Source organism: Bufo gargarizans, chromosome 4 (genome assembly GCF_014858855.1).
Source record: "Bufo gargarizans isolate SCDJY-AF-19 chromosome 4, ASM1485885v1, whole genome shotgun sequence".
In the NCBI taxonomy this organism is placed as follows: domain Eukaryota; kingdom Metazoa; phylum Chordata; class Amphibia; order Anura; family Bufonidae; genus Bufo; species Bufo gargarizans.
The window spans coordinates 100,213,401-100,235,946 of NC_058083.1; the positions used below are offsets into that span (position 1 = coordinate 100,213,401).

At 44.6% G+C, this 22,546-nt stretch overlaps 1 protein-coding gene across 1 annotated transcript in view; it reads right to left on the bottom strand.

Annotated features, from left to right (window-relative positions):
* LOC122935247 (SPHK1 interactor, AKAP domain containing) overlaps positions 1 to 22,182 on the bottom strand; it is a 231,202-nt gene extending 209,020 nt beyond the window's left edge. The window contains exon 1 of the mRNA XM_044291009.1: positions 22,009 to 22,182. Coding sequence (XP_044146944.1) covers positions 22,009 to 22,182 — 174 coding nt within the window. The remainder of the gene's footprint in view (positions 1 to 22,008) is intronic.
* Positions 22,183 to 22,546: the final 364 nt, after the last annotated feature.

The window sequence follows — 22,546 nt, forward strand, 5'->3', positions numbered from 1 at the left end:
ATGTCAGGTTTCTGTGCTGTAAAAAAATCGGACAAAGATAAATCATTTCAGAACTTTTTCAACCTTTAATGTGACCTATAAACTGTACCACTCAATTGAAAAACAAACTGAAATCTTTTTTTAGGTGGAAGGAAGAAAACAAAAAAAATAATAATAATGTGGTTGCAGAAGTGTGCACACCCTCTTATAACTGGGGATGTAGCTGTGTTCAGAATTAAGCAATCACATTCGAAATCATGTTAAATAGCAGTCAGCATACACCTGTCATCATTTAAAGTGCTTCTAATTAACCCCAAATAAAGTTCTGCTGCTCTAGTTGGTCTTTCCTGAAATGTTCTTAGTCGCATCCCACAGCAAAAGCCATGGTCCACAGAGAGCTTCCAAAAGGTATCAGTCAGGAGAAGGGTACAAAATAATTTCCAAGGCATTAGATATACCATGGAACACAGTGAAGACAGTCATCATCAAGTGGAGAAAATATGGCACAACAGTGACATTACCAAGAACTGGACGCCCCTCCAAAATTGATGAAAAGACGAGAAGAAAACTGGTCTGGGAGGCTACCAAGAGGCCTACAGCAACATTAAAGGAGCTGCAGGAATATCTGGCAAGTACTGTCAGTGTGGTACATGTGACAACAGTCTCCAGTATTCTTCATATGTCTGGGCTATGGGGTAGAGTGGCAAGACGAAAGCCTTTTCTTACGAAGAAAAACATCCAAGCCAGGCTACATTTAGCAAAAACACATCTGAAGTCTCCCAAAAGCATGTGGGAAAAGGTGTTATAGTCTGATGAAACCAAGGTTGAACTTTTTGGCCATAATTCCAAAAGATATGTTTGCCGCAAAAACAACACTGCACATCACCAAAAGAACACCATACCCACAGTGAAGCATGGTGGTGGCAGCATCATGCCAAGGGGCTGTTTTTCTTCTGCTGGAACTGGGGCCTTAGTTAAGCTAGAGGGAATTATGAACAGTTCCAAATACCAGTCAATATTGGCACAAAACCTTCAGGATTCTGCTAGAAAGCTGAACATGAAGAGGAACTTCATCTTTCAGCATGGGACCCACAGCATACATCCAAATCAATAAAGGAATGGCTTCACCAGAAGAAGATTAAAGTTTTGGAATGGCCCAGCCAGAGCCCAGACCTGAATCTGATTGAAAATCTGTGGGGTGATCTGAAGAGGGCTGTGCACAGGAGATGCCCTCGCAATCTGACAGATTTGGAGTGTTTTTTGCCAAGAAGAGTGGGCAAATCTTGCCAAGTCAAAATGTGCCATGCTGATAGACTCATACCCAAAAAGACTAAGTGCTGTAATAAAATCAAAAGGTGCTTCATCAAAGTATTAGTTTAAGGGTGTGTACACTTATGCAACCACATTATTTTATTTTTATATTTTTTCTTCCCTCTACCTAAAAGATTTCAGTTTGTTTTTCAATTGAGTGGTCCAGTTTATAGATCACATTAAAGGTGGAAAAAGTTCTAAAAATGATTTATCTTTGTCTCATTTTTTTATATCACAGACTTTTTATATCCACTGTATGTGCAAAAACCTATTGATGCGCTTTGCAGAAAATCTTGACTGTTATATCACAATGTAGCAGTGTGTCATACATTTAAAGTGGTTGTCTGCTTTTGACAATCCCTTTTTTTTAGGATGTCCGCCTGTTGTAATCTGTGGGGAAACCGCGCATCAAGTGTTCGATGTGCCCCAAAGGGGAAATTAAGCATTACATGTTGCACATTGAAATCAATAGGATGTCCAAGTAGTACATGGACATGTTAGGTCATTCAGTATGTCAGATGCTCTTTGTAGCCGTCTTCACTTTGTAGCCTCAAGTACAGTAGGAATCCTTTATTAATTCCAAATTCCCTAATGGTCTATTTGAATCTGAGTTTTCTAAACCAAACAACCCCTTTTAAGGTTTATGGAAAAACATACAGAATAAAAGGAGTGCTGATTATCTTTAATTAATACCCCTCAACTGTAAGACTTTAAAGAAAAAAAAATTATAAAGTACAGTATTAATTTGACAACATGCTATTGACAGGGCCTGTTCCACAGAAACAGCACATAGCTAATGTGGTGCCAAAAGTAAAAAAAAAAAAAAAGAAAGGGGTCAAAAAATGATCCTGGAAACTAAAGACCTGTAAGTTAATTGCCTAGCTGGTGAATTGAAGGTTTTCTGAGACGTAATCAAAGAAAATGAGTGCATACAGTAACTACGTATCAGTACGGATTTATGAGGGATCTGTTCTATCAAACTAACCTGATCAATATCTAGGAGGAGGTAAGTTCTAGTGGGGACTGGGTGAGTCAGTCTTGATTTTGATACTGTAATGCTTAAAGGGTTACTACATAGAATGAAAATGCTTGGACTGGGGGAAAATGTCTGTATGTGGGTGAGTAACTGTCTCAGTGATTGAGTTACTGTTACTAGAGGGGTACCACAGGGTCAGTATTATGCCCTGTTCATTTGAGCATACTGTATTTTGTCGCCGCAAAACTGCAGGGACTCCGGGGGTTAAACATAGTTGCTGGGTTGTGTGGCCATAGTTGCTGGGTTGTGGTAGAATGCATAAGCCACATTGGGTTATTTGGATTTTTGAGGCGGCGGTAATGAAGGTTTATATAGAGAGTTTGTGGTGGGATGGCTGCGTGAGGAACATCCCTAATCTGTAGTGTGGACAGAGGCCAACACAATGGCGGATGACCTCTAGAGACAAGTGGCACAGTGGGAGGCAGTGGAAGGAATAGGATGGCTACAGGAGCCAGTGGTTTGCAGGATCTCTGTTGCCCTGGTGGTATGGGATCTGGCACTGTGAGGTAGGCCACAATGGTTGATCCATCCACCCTCTAGACTTAGCCTTACAAAACCTACATAGACAAATGCCAGACCGCTGGTATTCATTAATTCTTTATTACAAAAAACATTATAATATAATGACATACATGATTAAAAGAGAAACAGTGCAGGAAATAAAAAAGCAGCATCACTGGAGGAGGCATACAGTGGACAAAGTCCCTATCCCTTCAACATGATTATTCACAAAAATGCATATATGGAAGTTCATCAAAACAGGACAATAGGACATTTACCCATACTGCGTCTCCTCCAGTGATGATGCTACCCCCAGGTGAAGGCACGCCGAAACACGCGTTGGGGTTGGCGCCATCCTGGAGGAGACGCAGTATGGGCAAATGTCCTATTGTCCTGTTTTGATGAACTTCCATATATGCATTTTTGTGAATAATCATGTTGAAGGGATAGGGACTATGTCCACTGTATGCCTCCTCCAGTGATGCTGCTTTTTTATTTCCTGCACTGTTTCTCTTTTAATCATGTATGTCATTATATTATAATGTTTTTTGTAATAAAGAATTAATGAATACCAGCGGTCTGGCATTTGTCTATGTAGGTTTTGTATTTAATGTATTGCCAAAGGTTGGTTTATGTCTGAATAAGTATTTATTCGATGGTTGTAGGTATATATATTTTTCGGTTGGTAGACTTAGCCTTAGCTCTGTTCCTCAGCAGTAATCCACTCACTCATCAAGGGTGGAGCAGCACTTTGCTATAATGTTGCCTTCTTCTCTGCATAGAGCGCCTGCTCAGTCCTTCCACCCCCTCCTAATCACACACAGCTCCTCACATCCAGACCCCTCAGCCTTCTTACAGGGTGCCCTAGGAGACAAGAAGCTGTGTCCTCCAGGTCTTCCTGGGTGCAGAACTCCCTGGCTACTCCGCTATTGCCTGGTCAGGTAACCAGTGGTGTATGCAGTTGAGCCAGGCTGCGGAATATGCTCCTCATCTCCTTCCCACCAGTGCTTCCAGTGGCCCTTCCACACATACTGGCCACGCTTTTATCCTTCAGGAGTTAAGGTGCAGCTACAGTAGCTAGCAGGAGGCTGGGGTTGCAGGTCTCAGCTCTCTGGAGCAGTGAAACACAGGCAGTGGGCGGCCGTTTTGCAATTAAAATGTATTAAATTGTTCTAAGAAAAAAAGCTGTGGGTGTTCCCAATTACTCCGATTCTGTGTCTCGTGTGTTTCTGTGAACAGCGTGATCTTATAGAGGGGTTGAACAGACAATATAGCAATTTCTGTAGACAATACTAAAGAGGACAGTATACTGCTACAGAGGGATCTGGATAGATTGGAGTCTTGGGCAGAGAAGTGGCAGATGAGGTTTAACAATGACGAATGTAAGGTTATGCACATGGGAAGCTATAATTCAAGTCACCAGTACTAAATGGTAAAACACTGGATAACACTGACATGGAAAAGGACCTAGGAATTTTAGTGGACAGCAAACCAGGCTGTAGAAACCAGTGTCAGGCATAGATGCCCCTGATGAGAACATAGTCCTACCACTTTACGTATTAGTCAGACCACACATGAAGTACAGTGTACAGTTCTGGGCTCCTCTCCCATTGACTTCAAAGAGAGAAGTTCTGTAGTAACAAGCTTCCTCTACTAGAATAAACAAGTTCAGACTCAACTGCAAAGTTCTTCTTGTTTCACATGAGTATCTTTATTTCAGGCTACTTTTACATCAGCGTTTTAGTTTTTAGGTTTTGAGATCTGGTAGAGGATCACAAAACCTGACCAAAATGGTTCTGTTTGATGCGGTTTGTTCTGTTAGGATGCAGTTCTGTTAAATCAAAATGCATTGTAAGTCAGTGAGTGACGGATCCGTTTTTTTAGGATCAGAAAAAACTGATCCGCCACCATTGACTTACATTGTTTTTAATAACGAATCCATTTTGTTCCATTTTGATGACCGGACACAAAACTACAGCTTGTAGCGGTTTTGTTTTCAGTCACGAAATGGAATGCTAATTGAACGGAACGCATATTGATGCATCTTGAACGGAGCAAACCACATTGAAATGCATGGAGATAAAACAGAACCGTTTTGGCCCAGTTTTGAGATCCTCTGCCAGATCTCAGAACCGGAATGCCAAAAAGCTGATGTGAAAGTAGTCTCATCAGCTGTATAAAGTGTGGGTAAAAAAAGGAGAGAGAGGAGGCAGACCCTCATGTGTGGCATCGCTTTACAGAGAGATATGGTAAGATAACAGGTTGCGCTTACAGAAGATTGTTGTGATAGATTCACAACAACAAAAAAGCCTTGCTGTTGTTTTTTGAAAACCCAACCAGCATCTGGGATAGGGCCTGGCTGCAGCCTTGGTTCCCAACTGCACTTCTGAGTTTTAGTGCAGTGATAAGACAAGGAAGAAACTGGAAGTTCTGGAACCATGTGTCCGGCGCTGTCAGGCACGATGTCACAGGCAGAGCATGTATTTTCACATATATTTAGTAAGGTCTACGCGTTTCAAGGGCATATAGCCCTCTTCATCAGGACAATATTACATAGCTGTGTGTAATATTATTACGGTTCCAGAACTTCCAGTTTCTTCCTTGTCTTATCAGCCGTATAAAGTGTAATAGTCAAACAGCACCATTTTAGGCCTTTAGTTCAAACGGCCGTTCTTCAAGCTAATATTGGGAAAGTAATATAAGTTAAAGTAAAAATCATACATTACACTAGGTCCTGTATTTCATAAAAGAAAAAAAGGATGCCAGCAAAAAATTTACATGATTAATGTGCAAAACTTGAATAGGTTATTGGTTAATTCCCTCCGGTCCTACTTTTTACTATTAAAACCCACTTCCCAACTTACAAAATAATACACAGATTTAATTGGCCACAGCAGCCGTTTTATTAACAAAAATAAATACATAACCATAAATAACATAAATTAACCCTGACGAGGGAAGTCCTTGAAGCCCCCAAAGTTTATTTTTCACACAACACAAAACATGGCACTTCCATCTTGCCTCCAGCCGTAAAACGCCTGCTCGGAGACACCACCAACTGATGGATGCCTCTCACTACCAACCAACTGCCCAACTATGAGAGTCCAGTGCCACAATTGAGGCCCTCCCATTCTCCCGTAGCATAAATACCACCTACTTCGAGGACCTCCCACCGCCAACAACGCTCAACTTGACCCCCTTTAACCTCAAGATTGCGCGTCCCTCCACAAACCTAATGCTCTCTCGATCCCTCCCTGAAGTCTCAGGGACCACAAGTCTATTCCCACGGCACTGAGATGAACGCCGTTCGACCTCCAAAATTCCCCAACACCCAACTCCAGTTCAGAATGCCTTACAGCCACCGCCCTATTCCTGGCCATAAATTTACCTATCACCCTATTGACCTTAATTCTAGCCTTATTCAAGCGCTCCACCAAATGTGCCTCTCTCCACGCTCTACGAGGCCCAATATCAGACCATACCGTTACCATGGTCGGGAATAGGGACCACAATCTCAACAAATCAAATTTTATATGCCTTATCAACTCTCTAAACGGCCTAACACCTAAATCATTTCCCCCTGCTTGAAGCACCAAAACATCTGGGGACCTATCCAGCTGGGCAAAACGATGCACCTCCCTTAAAACACCCCCCCACAACATACCTCTTGACCCTAGCCACCGCACAACCGTGACATTCCTCTCAAACCCTAACTGCCGCCCGTTCGGACGGACATCCACCCTCAAAGCACCCCAAAAAACGAATTAATGCCCAAGGATCCATACTAACGCTGGGCCATCCCCTGAAACAAAGCAAAACAAACAAACACAATGTTAAACTCACATATGACCTAAACCTAACGGATTCCCACCTGCCAACCCTTCTTATTACCTCGTCACTCAGTCCTGACCTCGCTGCCTCCGTAGCAGCCCCAATCCTAAACGAATGCCCCGTTTATCTATCCCTAAACTTTTTAAACAATGCTTAAAAACCGCCAAGAACTGAAAACACGACAAGAATAATCCATCCTCATGCTTAAGTAGAGTACCAACCCCAAAAGTCGACCCTAAACCTTGCAGACACCTAACCGGGCATGAACAGCCTGGAACCGCAAACAGCCAAACACAACTCCCTCTCCCTTCCTCTGCTGTTTTTGACCTGCAGATTCTAACTACCACCCTATCTTGGTAAAGAGCAACATCTTCCATTAACCCACCCATACACCGGGCACTGTTAAACAATAATAATGGGATATCCCCCTCGTCCACCTGGGCTCCCAACTCACCACACCACTGTTCCCAATCACGGCAAGCTTTACCGTAAACTGACCACGTCCCCGCACTCATTGACGTCTGTAGCAGACCTTCTCGATATCCGTTTCCAGTCAGGTGACAAAACCGCTCCCACTGTGAACGAGAAAGGGCATCTGCAATGCAATTAGACACCCCAGGCACATGTACCGCCACCTCCCAAGTATTAAGCGACAGACAAACTAAAACTAGATACTGCAGTAAGCGAACCACGGGAGGTAACGATGTGGTCATACAGTTAATGGCCTGCACCACCCCCAGATTATCGCAATGGAAACAAATCTTTTTATCTCTAAACTTCTCCCCCCATAAAACCTTTGCCAGCATGATGGGGAAAAGCTCCAACAGAGCCTGGTTCCGTACCCATCCCCTCCACACCCAGGACTTCGGCCACCGAAATATTCCCCAAAACCAGCCCCCTCTGCCGCATCCGGAAGAAAAAAAATCTAAATCAAAGTTATCCACAGCGAATAACTTATCCACACCAAATCTCTACCATTGAATTTTTGTAGACAACCCGCCCACACCTCCAGATCACCCCTTAACTCTTTTCCTAATCGAATGAAATGATGGGGGGCCGAAACGCCTGCCATAGCTCCCACTAAACGCAGACAAAAAATCTGTCCCATTGGCATAATAAGACATGTGAAATTAAGTTTACCCAACAGAGATTGTAAATCCTGCAACTTAATTTTTGGTGATCTCCTAGCCTGGTCAACCACAACCCTTAAATCTTGCACCTTCTCATTTGGTAACCGGCATTCCATTTTTCCCGTGTTAATAACTATCCCCAGGAAACTCAATTCCGTCGTAGGACCCACCATCTTTTCATCTGCTAACGGCACCCCAAATGAAGCAAAAATCGATTTTAACATATTTAACAACAAAGAACAAACCCGAGATCCAGCCAAGCCCAAACAAAGAAAATCATCCAAGTAATGGATAATGGATGAACAACTGGAAACGTCTGCTACAACCCATTCCAAAAAAGAACTGAATGCTTCAAAATACGCACACGTCACCAAACAACCCATGGGCAAGCACCTGTCTACAAAATAACCCCCATCCCAGAAATAACCTAACAAATGCAAGCTGTCTGGATTCACCGGCAAGAGACGAAAAGGTGCTTCAATGTCCGTTTTCACCAAAAACGTCCGAACACACAACTTTCCCACCCAAGCCACAGCCGCATCAAATGAAGTGTACACCACCTAATACTATTCTGGATCAATACCTTCATTGACTGACGCCCCTTTTGGATAGGACAAATGGTGAATGAGCTGAAACTTGTTCCGCTCCATCTTGAGCAATACGCCCAATGGCGACACCCTTAAATTGACCAGTGGTGGTTCTAAAAACAGGCCATCCATACGACCCAAGGAAACCTCCCTAGCCAATTTTTGGGACACTACTTCTGGATGTTCAAGAGCTGAGCACAGATTTTTTCACACCATAACCACCGGCAACGGCGCCGAGGGAATACTAAATCCCCACATAAAATCCTTCCTCAAAAACTCTGCTGCTTCCCAATTGGGATATCTACTTGGATACTTCCCCATCTTTTCCACCTGCACCAGAGTCAGACCCTTTTGAAGCGGCATCCCCTCCTTTTTGCCTATTTCCTTTGAAACAGCGATTGGCCCTGTGATCACCGCCGCATGACGAGCATTGTTGTTTAAATTTACATTTTGTCCCGAACTTGCAACTCCCCTCATTAAAGAGGAAGCACAAACCCTTGGCTCATGCTGCTGTAAAACTAGACTGTCCCAATCCTCCTGACTCCCCCCAAAAGGAATGCCCAGGACGCACCGGTGCTGTCACCCTCAACCAAAGCCCAATATCTTTATAGTCCCACCGTATGTTAGAGCGTACTGCCTTTCTTTGCCTAAACTGTTTGTCGTAACGGAGCCAACCCGTCCCACCATAAACCCGCTACGCTTCACCAATCGCATCTAAATAGCAAAATAGAGCTGAACAGCACTCCGGCGTCTTTTCTCCAATCACACTTGCTAGAATAGCAAATGCCTGGAGCCAATTAGAAAAAGTGCACAGAATCAACCGATACTGGCGCTTTTCTTCTTCTTCCTTTTTTCCTTTATCCTTTTTACTCTTATCCAAATCAAACCGCTCCAGGGGGAGTAAAGAAAAAATTTAGATGTACTCACCCTTCCAAATACGCTCATAAACATATACCTCCCCTTTCATCCACCTTAGGTCTATTATCCTCACCCCCGGGCTGTGTCTGAACTGACACCGATCCCCCCCACCCGACCAGCAGCACTCCTAGCCGCCCCGCCAACCCCAGCTCCCAACCTCTACGCCGGTATCGGGGAGAACCCAGGGGCCCCCAAACCTGATACCCACCCAGCTAAACTACTTAAAAGCTTCCCTATACCCCTACCCAAATCCCCTTGATGCCCCCCAGCCATTACGCCCCCTGGACAGCTAATTAAATAATTAAGTGTCCTCAAAGCTATCTCACCTGGCTGCCCGGGCGCTGTGAACCCCGCAGCTGATGGTCCTGCTTCCTGATGATCTTCATGGGAGGATCGCACTTCATCTCTCTGTCCCGGTGCCACATCTTCACGGATGTACTGTATCCCAACATCCTCCCTGCTGGATGCGCTCTGTGCAGGCCATGCTTCTTCTTCTTCTTCTCCCTGGTGGGTGGAACCGATTCCATGCTGCCTTCCATCCTGCTGTGGCCTGTGCATTCCCCTCAACGTGCACAGCCGCGTCATGCCGAGCATTGCTCCCACGCCGAGTGGGCCCCCCAGACATCCTTGACACTGGAGAGCCCTCAGATCCTGGTCCTGCCTCCATGTCTTTCACTGCTGAAGGCGGGCGAAGGACCCCCCGCCCTGCTCTGGGCCCGCTATGCATCTGGATTCCTTCCTACGCCGGGAGGACATGGTAATAGGCAACCTGTCATCCCCCCATTGTGAAGGGTCCCTGGAGGCGCTGAACCCTGGGGTCTCTTCAGGACTAAGGTGCTCCGGTGAACGTACCCGCTGTGGCCATCTTGTACGTGGCAGCGGGCTTGCTGTACCCGTCGCCGCCCCCTGCAGTAAGACGGACAACTGATTCTGCAGCCATTAGGGACCCCGAGTCTCCGCCGCCGCCCGCAACTGCTGAATGATGTCCTCCACAGCCTGCATCACGGTAAGCCTACTGATGCAATGGGAGAGAGTTCTTTCCCCCTAGTTTTTGATAAACTAAAATGGCGCCTGATTTCCCCCCCCAAACCATGCCTTATAAACCCATAACCTCGCTCCTTAATCACTCACCTGTTCATTTTCAAAACCTTAACTCCTGGAGCGCCGGCCCCTCGCACTAAAACCTATCATGCCGGCCTCCCCTAATCTGTTACCCCAGTACGGCCTCTCTGGGTCATAAAGGGGTGTGCACTCAACAAAAGCCTTATCTATTGATGAGTGCCCAGAGAATATCCAAGCTTTATCTGCTAAAAAGTTTAAAGTGCTGTGTAGTTCTGCAATAATCCCATGAGGAGCTGGAGCGGAGGATGGGAGGGGTAGTGGTTCTGGCTGCAGAAAGTCTATCACAGTGGTTTTTCTCCCTAGGGCCAAGCAGTGGAAGGAGGGCACACCTGTTCTTCCTTCGGGGCACTCTTCAGTGTTAGGGCTCCTGCCTGATAGTAGTTTGGGGTGCCCTTGGTGTCAACGTATGTATGGGTGTAAAGCAGGGTGTATAGGATGTGTAGGAGTCAGTATCCAGACAAGATTTAACAGAATAAACATATATCTTCACTGTAGTGCAAAATGAGGGTTGTAGTACCTCCAACAGCCTCAGAACACGGTTCCAACAATTTACTGTACAGTGAAAATCTTCCCTTAAATTGTTTTGTATGGGTATAGGCCAGGTTTAGATTAAATTTACTCCTTTTACTCTTCCTCTGCAGAATGTGAGGTTGACAAGTGTGGATGGTGTCTTAGCACTATTCCACTCACAGCAGTAATGTCTATAGTTTTTGATAGCAGTATGCCTCTGTAGCTGAAGGCCTAGTACTTGGGAGTGGAGAACATTGACTTTTCCTCTTGTTTCTTTCCTTGCTATCACTAGCATTTCTAGACTAGACTGAGCTAGGGGTAGAGCTAACAGTCCACACCACAGTTTTCCTATAGGCCGCGCCTGAGTTGGTTAACTCCCATACATTATCTTATTGGAGATACAAAGCATGAAATGACATAACACAAATGAACAAAACAATTTTCAAGTACCACCTGCTCTGGGGTACTGTAGTTCTAGCTGACTTCTGGCCCTGGAGCTGCAACCAAACAGGTGATCAGTGGGGGTGTGGGGTGTTGGACCCCAACCAATCAGGTACTGATGGCCGATTAGGACGACAGGCCATCACTTAGTAAAAGCTGCTCCCCTGAAATGACCGGAGTGGCCAGTCACACATGTGCACGGCTGCTCCATTAATTTCTATGGGAGTTCCGGACATAGCCGAGCGCTGTACTTGGCTTAGTTGGCTATATCCGGAACTCTCATGGAGATGAATGGAGCAGCCGCACACATGCGCGACTGGCCACTCCGGTTATTTCAGGGGAGCTGTAGGGAGTAGGGCCCCCATTCTCATGATTGGTGGAGGTCCCAGCAATAGGATTCCCACCGATCTAATAGTTACCCGATATCCTGTGGATATAGGATAACTTGTACCTACCGGAATACTCTTTTAAGTGTGCCTTCAACTGTAGCATCTCAATCAGCTAACTAAGGCAAGTACACGCTCCTAATGAATGGTGGATTCTCATTTTAAAGTATGATCTGTTTAGCAACGGAGACACACCACTAAATGGCTTCTGCATATATTTTAGAGAAATAAATAACCAAATCATTTATTCCAAATCAGATCTCTTTATTCTCAGACACGGAACCTCATAATTGAATTACTTTGCCTAATTACAGGTTATTAAAAGGAAAATAAGCTGTGGATGGATGGTTGCTGAGCAGAGACCTAACAGAAGGCATTCTGAAGAGAGCAGCTCAGCTTCCAGCAAGTGGAGGTCTGGGAAAACTGATGGTGCATTACTAGGTGCAATGAGGAGTTGCTCATTTAGCATGAAGGTGAATGAGTCATCTGAACCACTCTGAGGAATCTGAGGGTAAGCTATGATTTGAAGATTTTAGAGCACAGACTGTACAGAATGGTTCTAGCATTAATAATACCTTAGCAAATAATAATTTATTTATCAAAACTTGACATTTTTTGCATGTGAGTCAGTGGTACAATAAGGCCCCCTATGGTATTATTACAGGTAAACATTTTCCAAAGTCTTTTGGAAATCTCTGCATGTTTTATATTTTAAAATTCCTTATTTAAAACTTTCGGGGTTCTACAAAAATGACAAATGTTTAGGCTAGGGCTTCTCTGTGACTTTTAGTGGCCATGATCAGAATGTTTCCCTATAGGAAGGAGTCACGTGAAAATTGGAGACCACTTTTTACCCCAACAGAAAAACACTGGGGGTCATTTACAAAGACAGTGATCTTAAAGGGGTTGTCCGGGTTCAGAGCTGTCCATTCTCACCCCGGCAGCCCCCCTGACAGGAGCATCGGAGCAGTTCATGCTCCGATGCTCTCCTTTGCCCTGCGCTAAATTGCCTAGGGCAAAGGCATTTTTAGGAGTTCTGGTGACGTACAGGGGCTCTCCATGGGGCTGACAGGAACCCCGGTGACGTCACCGGCACTGATGGGCGGGATTTAGCTCTGCCCTAGCCAGTAAAACGACTAGGGCAGAGCTAAAGCCCGCCCCTCAGAGCCGGTGATGTCACCGAACACACTGCTGGGCGGAAGTTACCGCCCGGCAGAGTGTGTTATTGAAAACAAAAGAGCCCGTGCCCTGCGCGGTTTAGCGTAGGGCACGGGAGCGCATCGGAGCATGAGATGCTCCGATGCTAGGCTCAGGGGGGCTGCCTGGGTAAAAATAAGGGTATGTCCGGGTTTAGCTCTGAACCCGGACAACCCCTTTAAGCCTCATGCACACGTCCGTGGAACATGGACAGTGAGATACCGGCCTGGATTCCTGCTGAGTGTAGGAGCGCACAGCATTATTGGTTGCTATGACACTGTGCGCTTAGTGGCGCCGCTGATGTACAGTAATACACTTGTATGATCTACACGGGTGTATTACTGTACAGCAGCAGCGGCACGAAGCGCATGGCGTCATAGCAACCAATGACGCCGTACGCTCCTGCACTCAGCAGGAATCCAGGCCGGTATCTCACTGTCCATCTTCAACGGACATGTGCATGAGGCTTTAGGCTGGGTTCAAATCACATTTTTCCCATCAGTTTAACGTATACAAAAAACGTATATGTTAAACGAATGTCTCAGACTGATGCCATACAGTGGCATCCTTCACCATAGAGTTTCATTATAAAAAAAGCATACTTTTTTTTTACCATTTTAAAAAAACGGATACTATTTTACTGGACTCTGCAGGATACAAGAACGTGGTGTGCTGCGTTTTTTTTTTTTTTTCTAACGTATACGTCAAATGGAGGCATAAAACGTGATGTGATCCCACCCTTACTTTCTTTTACTCTCCTTTTGGTCTGGCTTCGGTGGTGAAAAATGCATCTAATTTATGACTAAGTGTGCATCCCATCATAAGTTAGGCGCACCTTTAGCAGTCTGTGTGCCTGGTGGAAAAATTAGACCAGCCCCTGACTAAAGTGGGTTTTCTCCCACATTTACGTCTGTTTCCAGGCATAAATGTTGGTAAATTTGTCAGGGCCAAAATCCCAGCCCTGGCCTGGCCCCAGGCATGCCCCGCCAGACCCTTGACACTCCTGTGTCAAACGTGGGGTCAAAAATACCAATGCGCCAAAATAGTGTTGCATGGGTGCTCAAAAATATGCAAAAGGGGGTCATGCAACATTTTTATGCTAAACACTAGTGTAAAAATGTTTGTAAATGGCCCCACTGAGGTCGCAGGTTGGTTTTGTTAATCCCTTAGTGACCACCCTGTTTTGGGCCTTACTGACCAAGCTATTTTTTTTTCATTTTTTCATTATGGCCTTCCAAGAGCTATAACTTTTTTATTTTTCCATCTATAGCTTTATTTTTTTATTTTTTTGCAGGACAAGTTGTAGTTTTTAATGGTGGCATTTTGGGGGTACACATAACTTACTAATTAGCTTTTATTAACTGTTTCTGGGAGGGGGGTAGAAAGAAACAGCAATATTGCCACTGAGTTTTTACATTATAAATCATGGATGTCAAACTCATGGCCCTCCAGATGTTGCAAAACTACAACTCCCATCATTCCCTGATAGCTGTAGTATGCCCAGGCATGAAGGGAGTTGTAGTTTTGCAACAGCTGGAGGGCCACGAGTTTGACATCCCTGTTATAAATTTTCTGGTGTTCATTTTTTTTTTTAAGTTTTACTATTTTTGCGCAATAAAAACCCTTTTTTTTTTAAAAGAAAATGTTTTTGCATTGCCACATCCCAAGACCCATAACTTTTTCTTTCCAAAGAGCTGTATGGGTGCTTGATTGTTGCAGGAAAACTTGTACTTATTATTGGTATCATTTCGGGGTACAAACACTTTTTGATCACGTTTTATTTTTTAGTGGCGACTAAGCAAAAATCATCAATTCGGACTTTTTTTTTTACAGCGTACACCATACTGGATAATGTACATAATATTTGCATAGTGTGGGTCATTATGAATGTGACGATATCAAACATGTGGAGGAGATTTTATTTTTAAAAAATTTTTCCATTGAAAAGCATTTTTTCAATAAAAAAAATGTATTGGAATTTTTATTTAATGATTTTTTTTAAAAAACACAAGGGGACTAAGACAATATTATTTGTTCGCTTCTAAAATATATTTTAGGCTCCTTTCACACTAGCGTTCGCTGGTCCGCTCGTGAGCTCCGTTTGAAGGAGCTCACGAGCGGACCCGAACGCAGCCGTCCAGCCCTGATGCAGTCTGAATGGAGCGGATCCGCTCAGACTGCATCAGTCTGGCGGCGTTCAGCCTCCGCTCCGCTTGCCTCCGCACGGACAGGCGGACAGCTGAACGCTGTTTGCAGCGTTCGGGTGTCCGCCTGGCCGTGCGGAGGCGTGCGGATCCGTCCAGACTTACAATGTAAGGCTACTTTCACACTAGCGTTCGGGCGGATCCGTTCTGAACGGATCCGCCCATAATAATGCAGACGGAGGCTCCGTTCAGAACGGATCCGTCTGCATTAAAATTGCAAAAAAAAAGCTAAGTGTGAAAATAGCCTCGGACGGATCCGTCCAGACTTTCAATGTAAAGTCAATGGGGGACGGATCCGCTTGAAGATTGAGCCACATTGTGGCATCTTCAAACGGATCCGTCCCCATTGACTTACATTGTAAGTCTGGACGGATCCGCACGCCTCCGCACGGCCAGGCGGACACCCGAACGCTGCAAACAGCGTTCAGCTGTCCGCCTGTCCGTGCGGAGGCAAGCGGAGCGGAGGCTGAACGCCGCCAGACTGATGCAGTCTGAGCGGATCCGCTCCATTCAGACTGCATCAGGGCTGGACGGCTGCGTTCGGGTCCGCTCGTGAGCTCCTTCAAACGGAGCTCACGAGCGGACCAGCGAACGCTAGTGTGAAAGGAGCCTAAGTCAATGGGGACGGATCCGTTTGAAGATGCCACAATGTGGCTCAATCTTCAAGCGGATCCGTCCCCCATTGACTTTACATTGAAAGTCTGGACGGATCCGTCCGAGGCTATTTTCACACTTAGCTTTTTTTTTGCAATTTTAATGCAGACGGATCCGTTCTGAACGGAGCCTCCGTCTGCATTATTATGGGCGGATCCGTTCAGAACGGATCCGCCCGAACGCTAGTGTGAAAGTAGCCTTAGTATTTCTGTTGTGCAATGCCTTTTTTTTTATTTTTATGTCAGTGCTATACTGACATTGACCAGCAGGGTGCACCAGAGAGGTGCAGCCTTGTGGGAAATGCTGGAGGGAGGCCTAAGGCGTACACTAGACTCTGGCCTACCTGCACCGAGATTGGCACCTCACAGACTCCCTCTGTAACAGCTTACATGCGGCAGACACCATTGCCTGCGACATGTAAGGGATTAACAGCCCAGATAATTGCTCTTGCAGCTCCGGGCTTTTACAGCAGTAGCATGGCTCTCATGTGAAAGCTGAGCTCCCACTCTCCACTGCATAATAGACCTGAGAGCGCTTAGACTGGGCTGCTGTGAAAAGGTGGCGCCCCAGCCTAAGGCCCCATAGTGACGACCGTAAAAAGACTTATTGGTGGTCACTAAGGGGTTAATCTTAGATTTTCCTGTCATGTGAAGCCCTAGTTTTTTTTTTCACACAATAGCCAAATCAAGAACTTGAGCGTATAGAGAAAAACTATAGTGGAAAGAGTTATACCTCATCCATGTTTTGGACCCACTCTCGACTGTATGAAGGTGATCTAAAGCTGTATTAATACAGAGAAGCAATAGAGCTTCACTAGAGGTCCACAGTGTACATCCATGTGCCTCTAATTTCACATGATTTTTCCACAACTAACTCTGATCCAGCCCTTTGCAGTAGGTTGCTAGGTGGTGGCTGACTCCGCCCCTAGCTCTAGAATGTTCTAAGGGAGTCCTAAAAGGCAGTTGAGAGGAGGAAGAAGATGTACCTTATGCTCCTTTTTCTAGTCCTCAAGGTTCAGAGACTAACAGATCTCTGCGTAAATTTGCTACAGCAAGAAAAAGATAGAAAAAAAGGAGAAATTGGGATCTTCATGGCCGAGCAAAAAGACTCAGTTAGTAAGGCAACTTTTACTGCCATGGAGGACTTACTGTTAAGACATCCTACACATTTAAGCAATGATCTGGCCAGTCGTATCATTCAACCTTTATGCCACTGTGTACATTACAGGTATAATTGCAAAAGTACAGTCACCAGCCATATACTGGCAGTGTAGCGGTGTTAGTTTCACACTAGCGGCGGGACGGATCCGACAGGCTGTTCACCATGTCGGATCCGTCCTGCGGCTATTTCGCCGTGCCCGCGGACCGCCGCTCCGTCCCCATTGACTATAATGGGGACGGGGGCGGAGCTCCGGCGCAGCACGGCGGTGCACTGAGAAAGCCGCCGGACTAAAAAGCCTGACATGCAGTAATTTTAGTCCGGCGGGCTTTCTCCGTGCACCGCCGTGCTGCGCCGGAGCTCCGCCCCCGTCCCCATTATAGTCAATGGGGACGGAGCGGCGGTCCGCGGGCACGGCGAAATAGCCGCAGGACGGATCCGACATGGTGAACAGCCTGTCGGATCCGTCTCGCCGCTAGTGTGAAAGTACCCTTAGCATAGAAATGAATGAAGTCGCAGTATGACTCGCACGTGTGCTGCGACTGCGATCCTAGTATCGTAAGAATTCCAACACTGCTGGATTTTTTGTGATACTGAGGTTGCAGCTGCACGAAACGTGTGAGTCGCTCTGCGACCCCATTCATTTCTCTGCTAGCACCGCACGCTGTGATCATTGGGCACGACAGATCTTATGCGACCAAGATCACCATGTAGCTGAACCCTTAGGCCAGACTCAGATCAGTGAGTTCAATGCAAGAAACATGCTGCGTGATGCGTGTTATCCAGTTCTGGCTGATAATGTTTTATAATGCTGTGTGCCCCTGCCAGACCTGTATATACTGAATTACACCGAAAGCATTATGTCAGAACAATTCAGTAGATTCCAGGTTTGGCAGGGACACAGGACAGAATGAGAAATCACGCTTACACGTGCAGTGTGTTTCTCTCATTGAACTCATTCATTTGAAACTAGCCTTATGGACTAAGTATTAGCAAGTCATAATGCAACTGCAGACAGCTTTTCCTCTATGTAAGTGCTGAAAGCCGAGAGGAATGAAAATGTAGAGATAGGCTGAATTAATAAATAAAACATAAACAGGAAAACCTAATTGGAAAGACCGCATGTGGTTGCTCAAAAATGCAACAAACATGCAAATGCCCTGTGTAAACCGAGCCATACCGGGCAGATTGAGCCTTCTATGTATCTTGTGCATGCTCTGTATTAGCCCCCTGCTGTATTTAGTGCTCTTTTATACATTAGTTCACAAGGTACCACCATATACTGTTAGAAATGTATTGTCAGTTTTATGTAAAAAAAAAAAAAAAAAAAAAAAAAAAAAAAAATTATAAGTGTACATTCACACATTTATTGTCGGGCTGGGGCATACATAGGGGCCAAGAGCCTTTGTGTAATCATGTACTGCTTTAGCAATCATGTAAATTTGTAAATCAGGAAAATTTGACATTTTCATGTAATTCTCTTGTTATATTCCTTTGATATCAGATTAATTTTCTGCCTCATCCTTCATCATGTTCCCATCACTTTGGCAATACATTGGGCAGGGGACATGTGGGAACTCACCCCCCTGTGGGTTCCGGCTTGCACCCTCCCCTATGTATGCCCCAACCAAGCCTACTTCTTCTGAATTTTTCTGAATGTTTCAGATTTTTTTTCAGCATTTTTTACTATTTTGCATACATCAGCTTGAAAAAGGGTTCTCACTATAGAGCTCGAAAGGTTGCACTGATGAATATATTGCACTGAAATGCACTTTTCTACCACTGGTGTTAAAAATAAGAATTGAATAAAAAAGCAATTATATGAATTCTATGGTGTGCTGCCTCCTACTATATATGGTATAAGAGTACTTATATCGGCCTTCCCACCCAAGACTCTGAAGGGTAGAGTGCTGTGATCAATATCCTGTATACACATGATGAACATGCGAGTGTAAGTGTTGAGGTGAGAATTTTATTTTATTTTTTAATTTGCTGGCACTCACATGGGTGGGATGGGGGTGATGTGGAGTCTGGGGCATTATATACAGTATATGGGGGCATTTTATATACAGGGCGCACCATAGGGCATTTTATATACAGATGACACTATGGAGGGCATTATAGACAATAGGGGCACTACAGGGGGAACATTATAGATACTGGGGGCAATATGCTAGAAATTATTTACAGTGTGGGCACTACACAGGGGCATAATATATTCCGAGGGCTCTTCAAACATCAAGCACCCACACAGCTCTTTGGAAATAAAAAGTTATGGAATGCGGCAATGCAAAAACATTTTCTTTTTTTTTAAAGGGGTTTTTATTGCGCAAAAATAGTAAAACTTAAAAAAGAATTGAACACCAGAAATGTAAAAACTCAGTGGCAGTATTGCTGTTTTTTCTTCCCCCCCCCCCCCCCCAGAAACTGTTAATAAAAGCAAATTAGTAAATTATGTGTACCCCCAAAATGCCACCATTAAAAACTACAACTTGTCCTGCAAAAAAAAAAATTTTTTTGAGCACCCATTTTTGAGCACCCATGCAACACTATTTTGGCGCATTGGTATTTTTGACCCCATGTTTGACACAGGAGTGTCAAGGGTCTGGCGGGGCATGCCTGAGGCCAGGCCAGGGCTGGGATTTTGGCCCTGACAAATTTACCAACATTTATGCCTGGAAACAGACGTAAATGTGGGAGAAAAACCACTTTAGTCAGGGGCTGGTCTAATTTTTCCACCAGGCACACAGACTGCTGAAGGTGTGCCTAACTTATGATGGGATGCACACTTAGTCATAAATTAGATGCATCTTTCACCAGCGAAGCCAGACCAAAAGGAGAGTAAAAGAAAGTAAGGGTGGGATCACATCACGTTTTATGCCTCCATTTGACGTATACGTTAGAAAAAAAGGATACAAAAACGTTAACTATTTTACTGGACTCTGCAGGATATAAGAACGTGGTGTGCTGCGTATTTTCATTCACTGACAACAAGCAAAAGGCCTGAAATGATGAGGAAATTATATTAGGCTACATTTACATGACAGTAAAAAAAAAAAAAGAATGTTAAAAACGGATAAACTGTCAGGTTTTCATGGTCATTTTGAGTAAATTTGTCCATTTTATTTTAACAGCAATTTCATTTAACTCCAACCCCATCAATACGAAAAAGGGTCAATGTATAATTCCTATGACTGGGTAAAGCACCATTGATCAGTATATAACACCATAAATGCTATAGAAGATGACGGTGCAGACAGTGGTATGGCGGTAAACAACGCAGTCATATAGCAGCCAGTTAACAATGGGGCACTGATGAACAACTAATTAAAATAGCAGCAGTAATAAGATGTAAAGCGTCTATAATCTCCACTATAAGTAGCTATGCGTGGGGCTAGCAGCAGTAATAAGGTCTGAAATTACAACAACCCCCGCTGTGTGCTGGCACGCTATCTCCTCCAAATAGTGGCTCTATAACACAAATACTATCCTATGGATGGCCCATGATTTCCAATAATTGGAATATAATGCCCCAAATAACAATCTAACAGTATATAAATGGCACCGCTCACTGTCTCAATGCACATCTGATACCCGGTCACCTCAATGTTTCGCGCCAACTTCGTCAGGAAATAAACACAAACCCACAACATCTTGCACAACAGATGAGGACGCACATAAAGTCTAAAATGCCCCGATTCCCTTAGCCCAAACCGTTTAATGATCTTTCAAGGCTAAGTCCACCTCGCTGCCTCAGTAGCTGCCCCGATGCGAAAGGAATGCGAAGAACTTACAAAAAACCTTCACAAACTGACAAAGATTTCCCATCTTCATGGATCAATAGGGGGCCTAACGCAGCCGGACGAATCCACAAGTATGTTCTGAAACAACCCACAGAGCCGGAGAGACAAAACAGGTAAATTCGAGGACCCCTACCTGGTCATAGGTGAAGATTTACAAGTTCAAAATCCGCATGTGTTACTGGCGGATTATGTTGCAAATTTGATGTACCGTAATTGTACCGACGATCTCACCCGTTGGTTGAAAAGGGTGAAATCTGCACCAAAATTTGCACAAACAATTGGCATACTGCAAATTTCTGCTTGGTCTTTCATAGCCCCAGCATGAAAGCCCTTCAATGCCTGTCGCACCAGTAATGGTTTAGTGATGTCTGATAGACTGTTATAGGCACATTTATTAAGACCGGCATTTTAGACGCTGGTCTTAATAAAGCCCTAAACAGGCGGTGGATCCGCCAAAGTTATGAAGATGCGCAGGCCTCTCCATAACTTCAGTGCATCCAGCGCCAGTCCTAAATGTAAGACGGCTTTTGAGCGGTCTTACATTTAGACCCTTTTCTACGCCTAAAACAGGAGTAGAAAATGGTGAATGAGACTGGTCTGCTGGCCCGTCCCCTTCACCGCCCATGCAATGCCCACAATTTTAGACCTCCTGTGAGCGGGACGAAGTTGCAGAATATTTAGGTTTATTTCAGCATAGTAAATGATCCCCTTAGACTTGTACCAAAATGCTAAAGTGTATACCCAACAATTAATCCTGGACAAACTATTACCATATGCACACCCAATGAAGTAAAGGAACAACAGATCCCAATCATCTGAGTCACGATTGCCACCCAGGCCTTCCACACCTGCCAAAGCTGACTGTACACTCTACACGTGGCACTGCTCACCGATCTTTGAACAAAAAAACTGGTGGATGCTAAACCAAGCTCCAGAGCCTTTCTGGACAAGGGATCCCTCAAACCACTGATAAAATCTGTCTCACCGGAAATAAGTAGTGGAATCGGCAACATGTAGAGCGACAAAACCAACATTCAAAACCAATCCCCTCACCACTAAATGGCTCAATAACCGTAGCTATCATTAACCCCTCCCTAAGGTCCTCATCTCCCTTTGTTATGCGCCTCTTTTCATTCCCCTGCAGATCATTCCAGGGTCTTACTTCATAAAATGAATAAATCTTAGTTACATAAAATTGAAAATCTTGGTAACATCTGAAATATAGGTTCACTGGACTTACCTTTTTGCATGCGGTGATGGAACTGCCCAGGTTGCTGGTTGATGTGTCATTGATGCTGTTACCTCCACTGTTGCCATCTTCGTCTGTGGGTTCATACATGGCTGACAGGTCACAACTGTTGAAATAATACAGAGGCAATGTGTCAATCTGTGGGTGTATGGTATGTACTTTCATTGTGCTGAATATGACAAGCTTTTACTGAAATAGCTGAAGACCGTAATCTGTGATCACACGGGATTCTCACACATACTATTTAAAGGGGTTGTCTCACTTCAGCAATTGGCATTTATCATATAGAGAAAGTTAATACAAGGCACTTACTAATGTATTGTGATTGTCCATATTGCTTCCTTTGCTGGCTGGATTTATTTTTCCATCACATTATACACTTCTCGTTTCCATGGTTACGACCACCCTGCAATCCAGCAGCAGTGGTCCTGCTTGCACTCTATAGGAAAAAGTGCCATCCTATATGCACTTTCACGGTGCTGGCCACCAGGGAGGCCGGTGCTTTTCCCTATAGTGTGCAAGCACGACC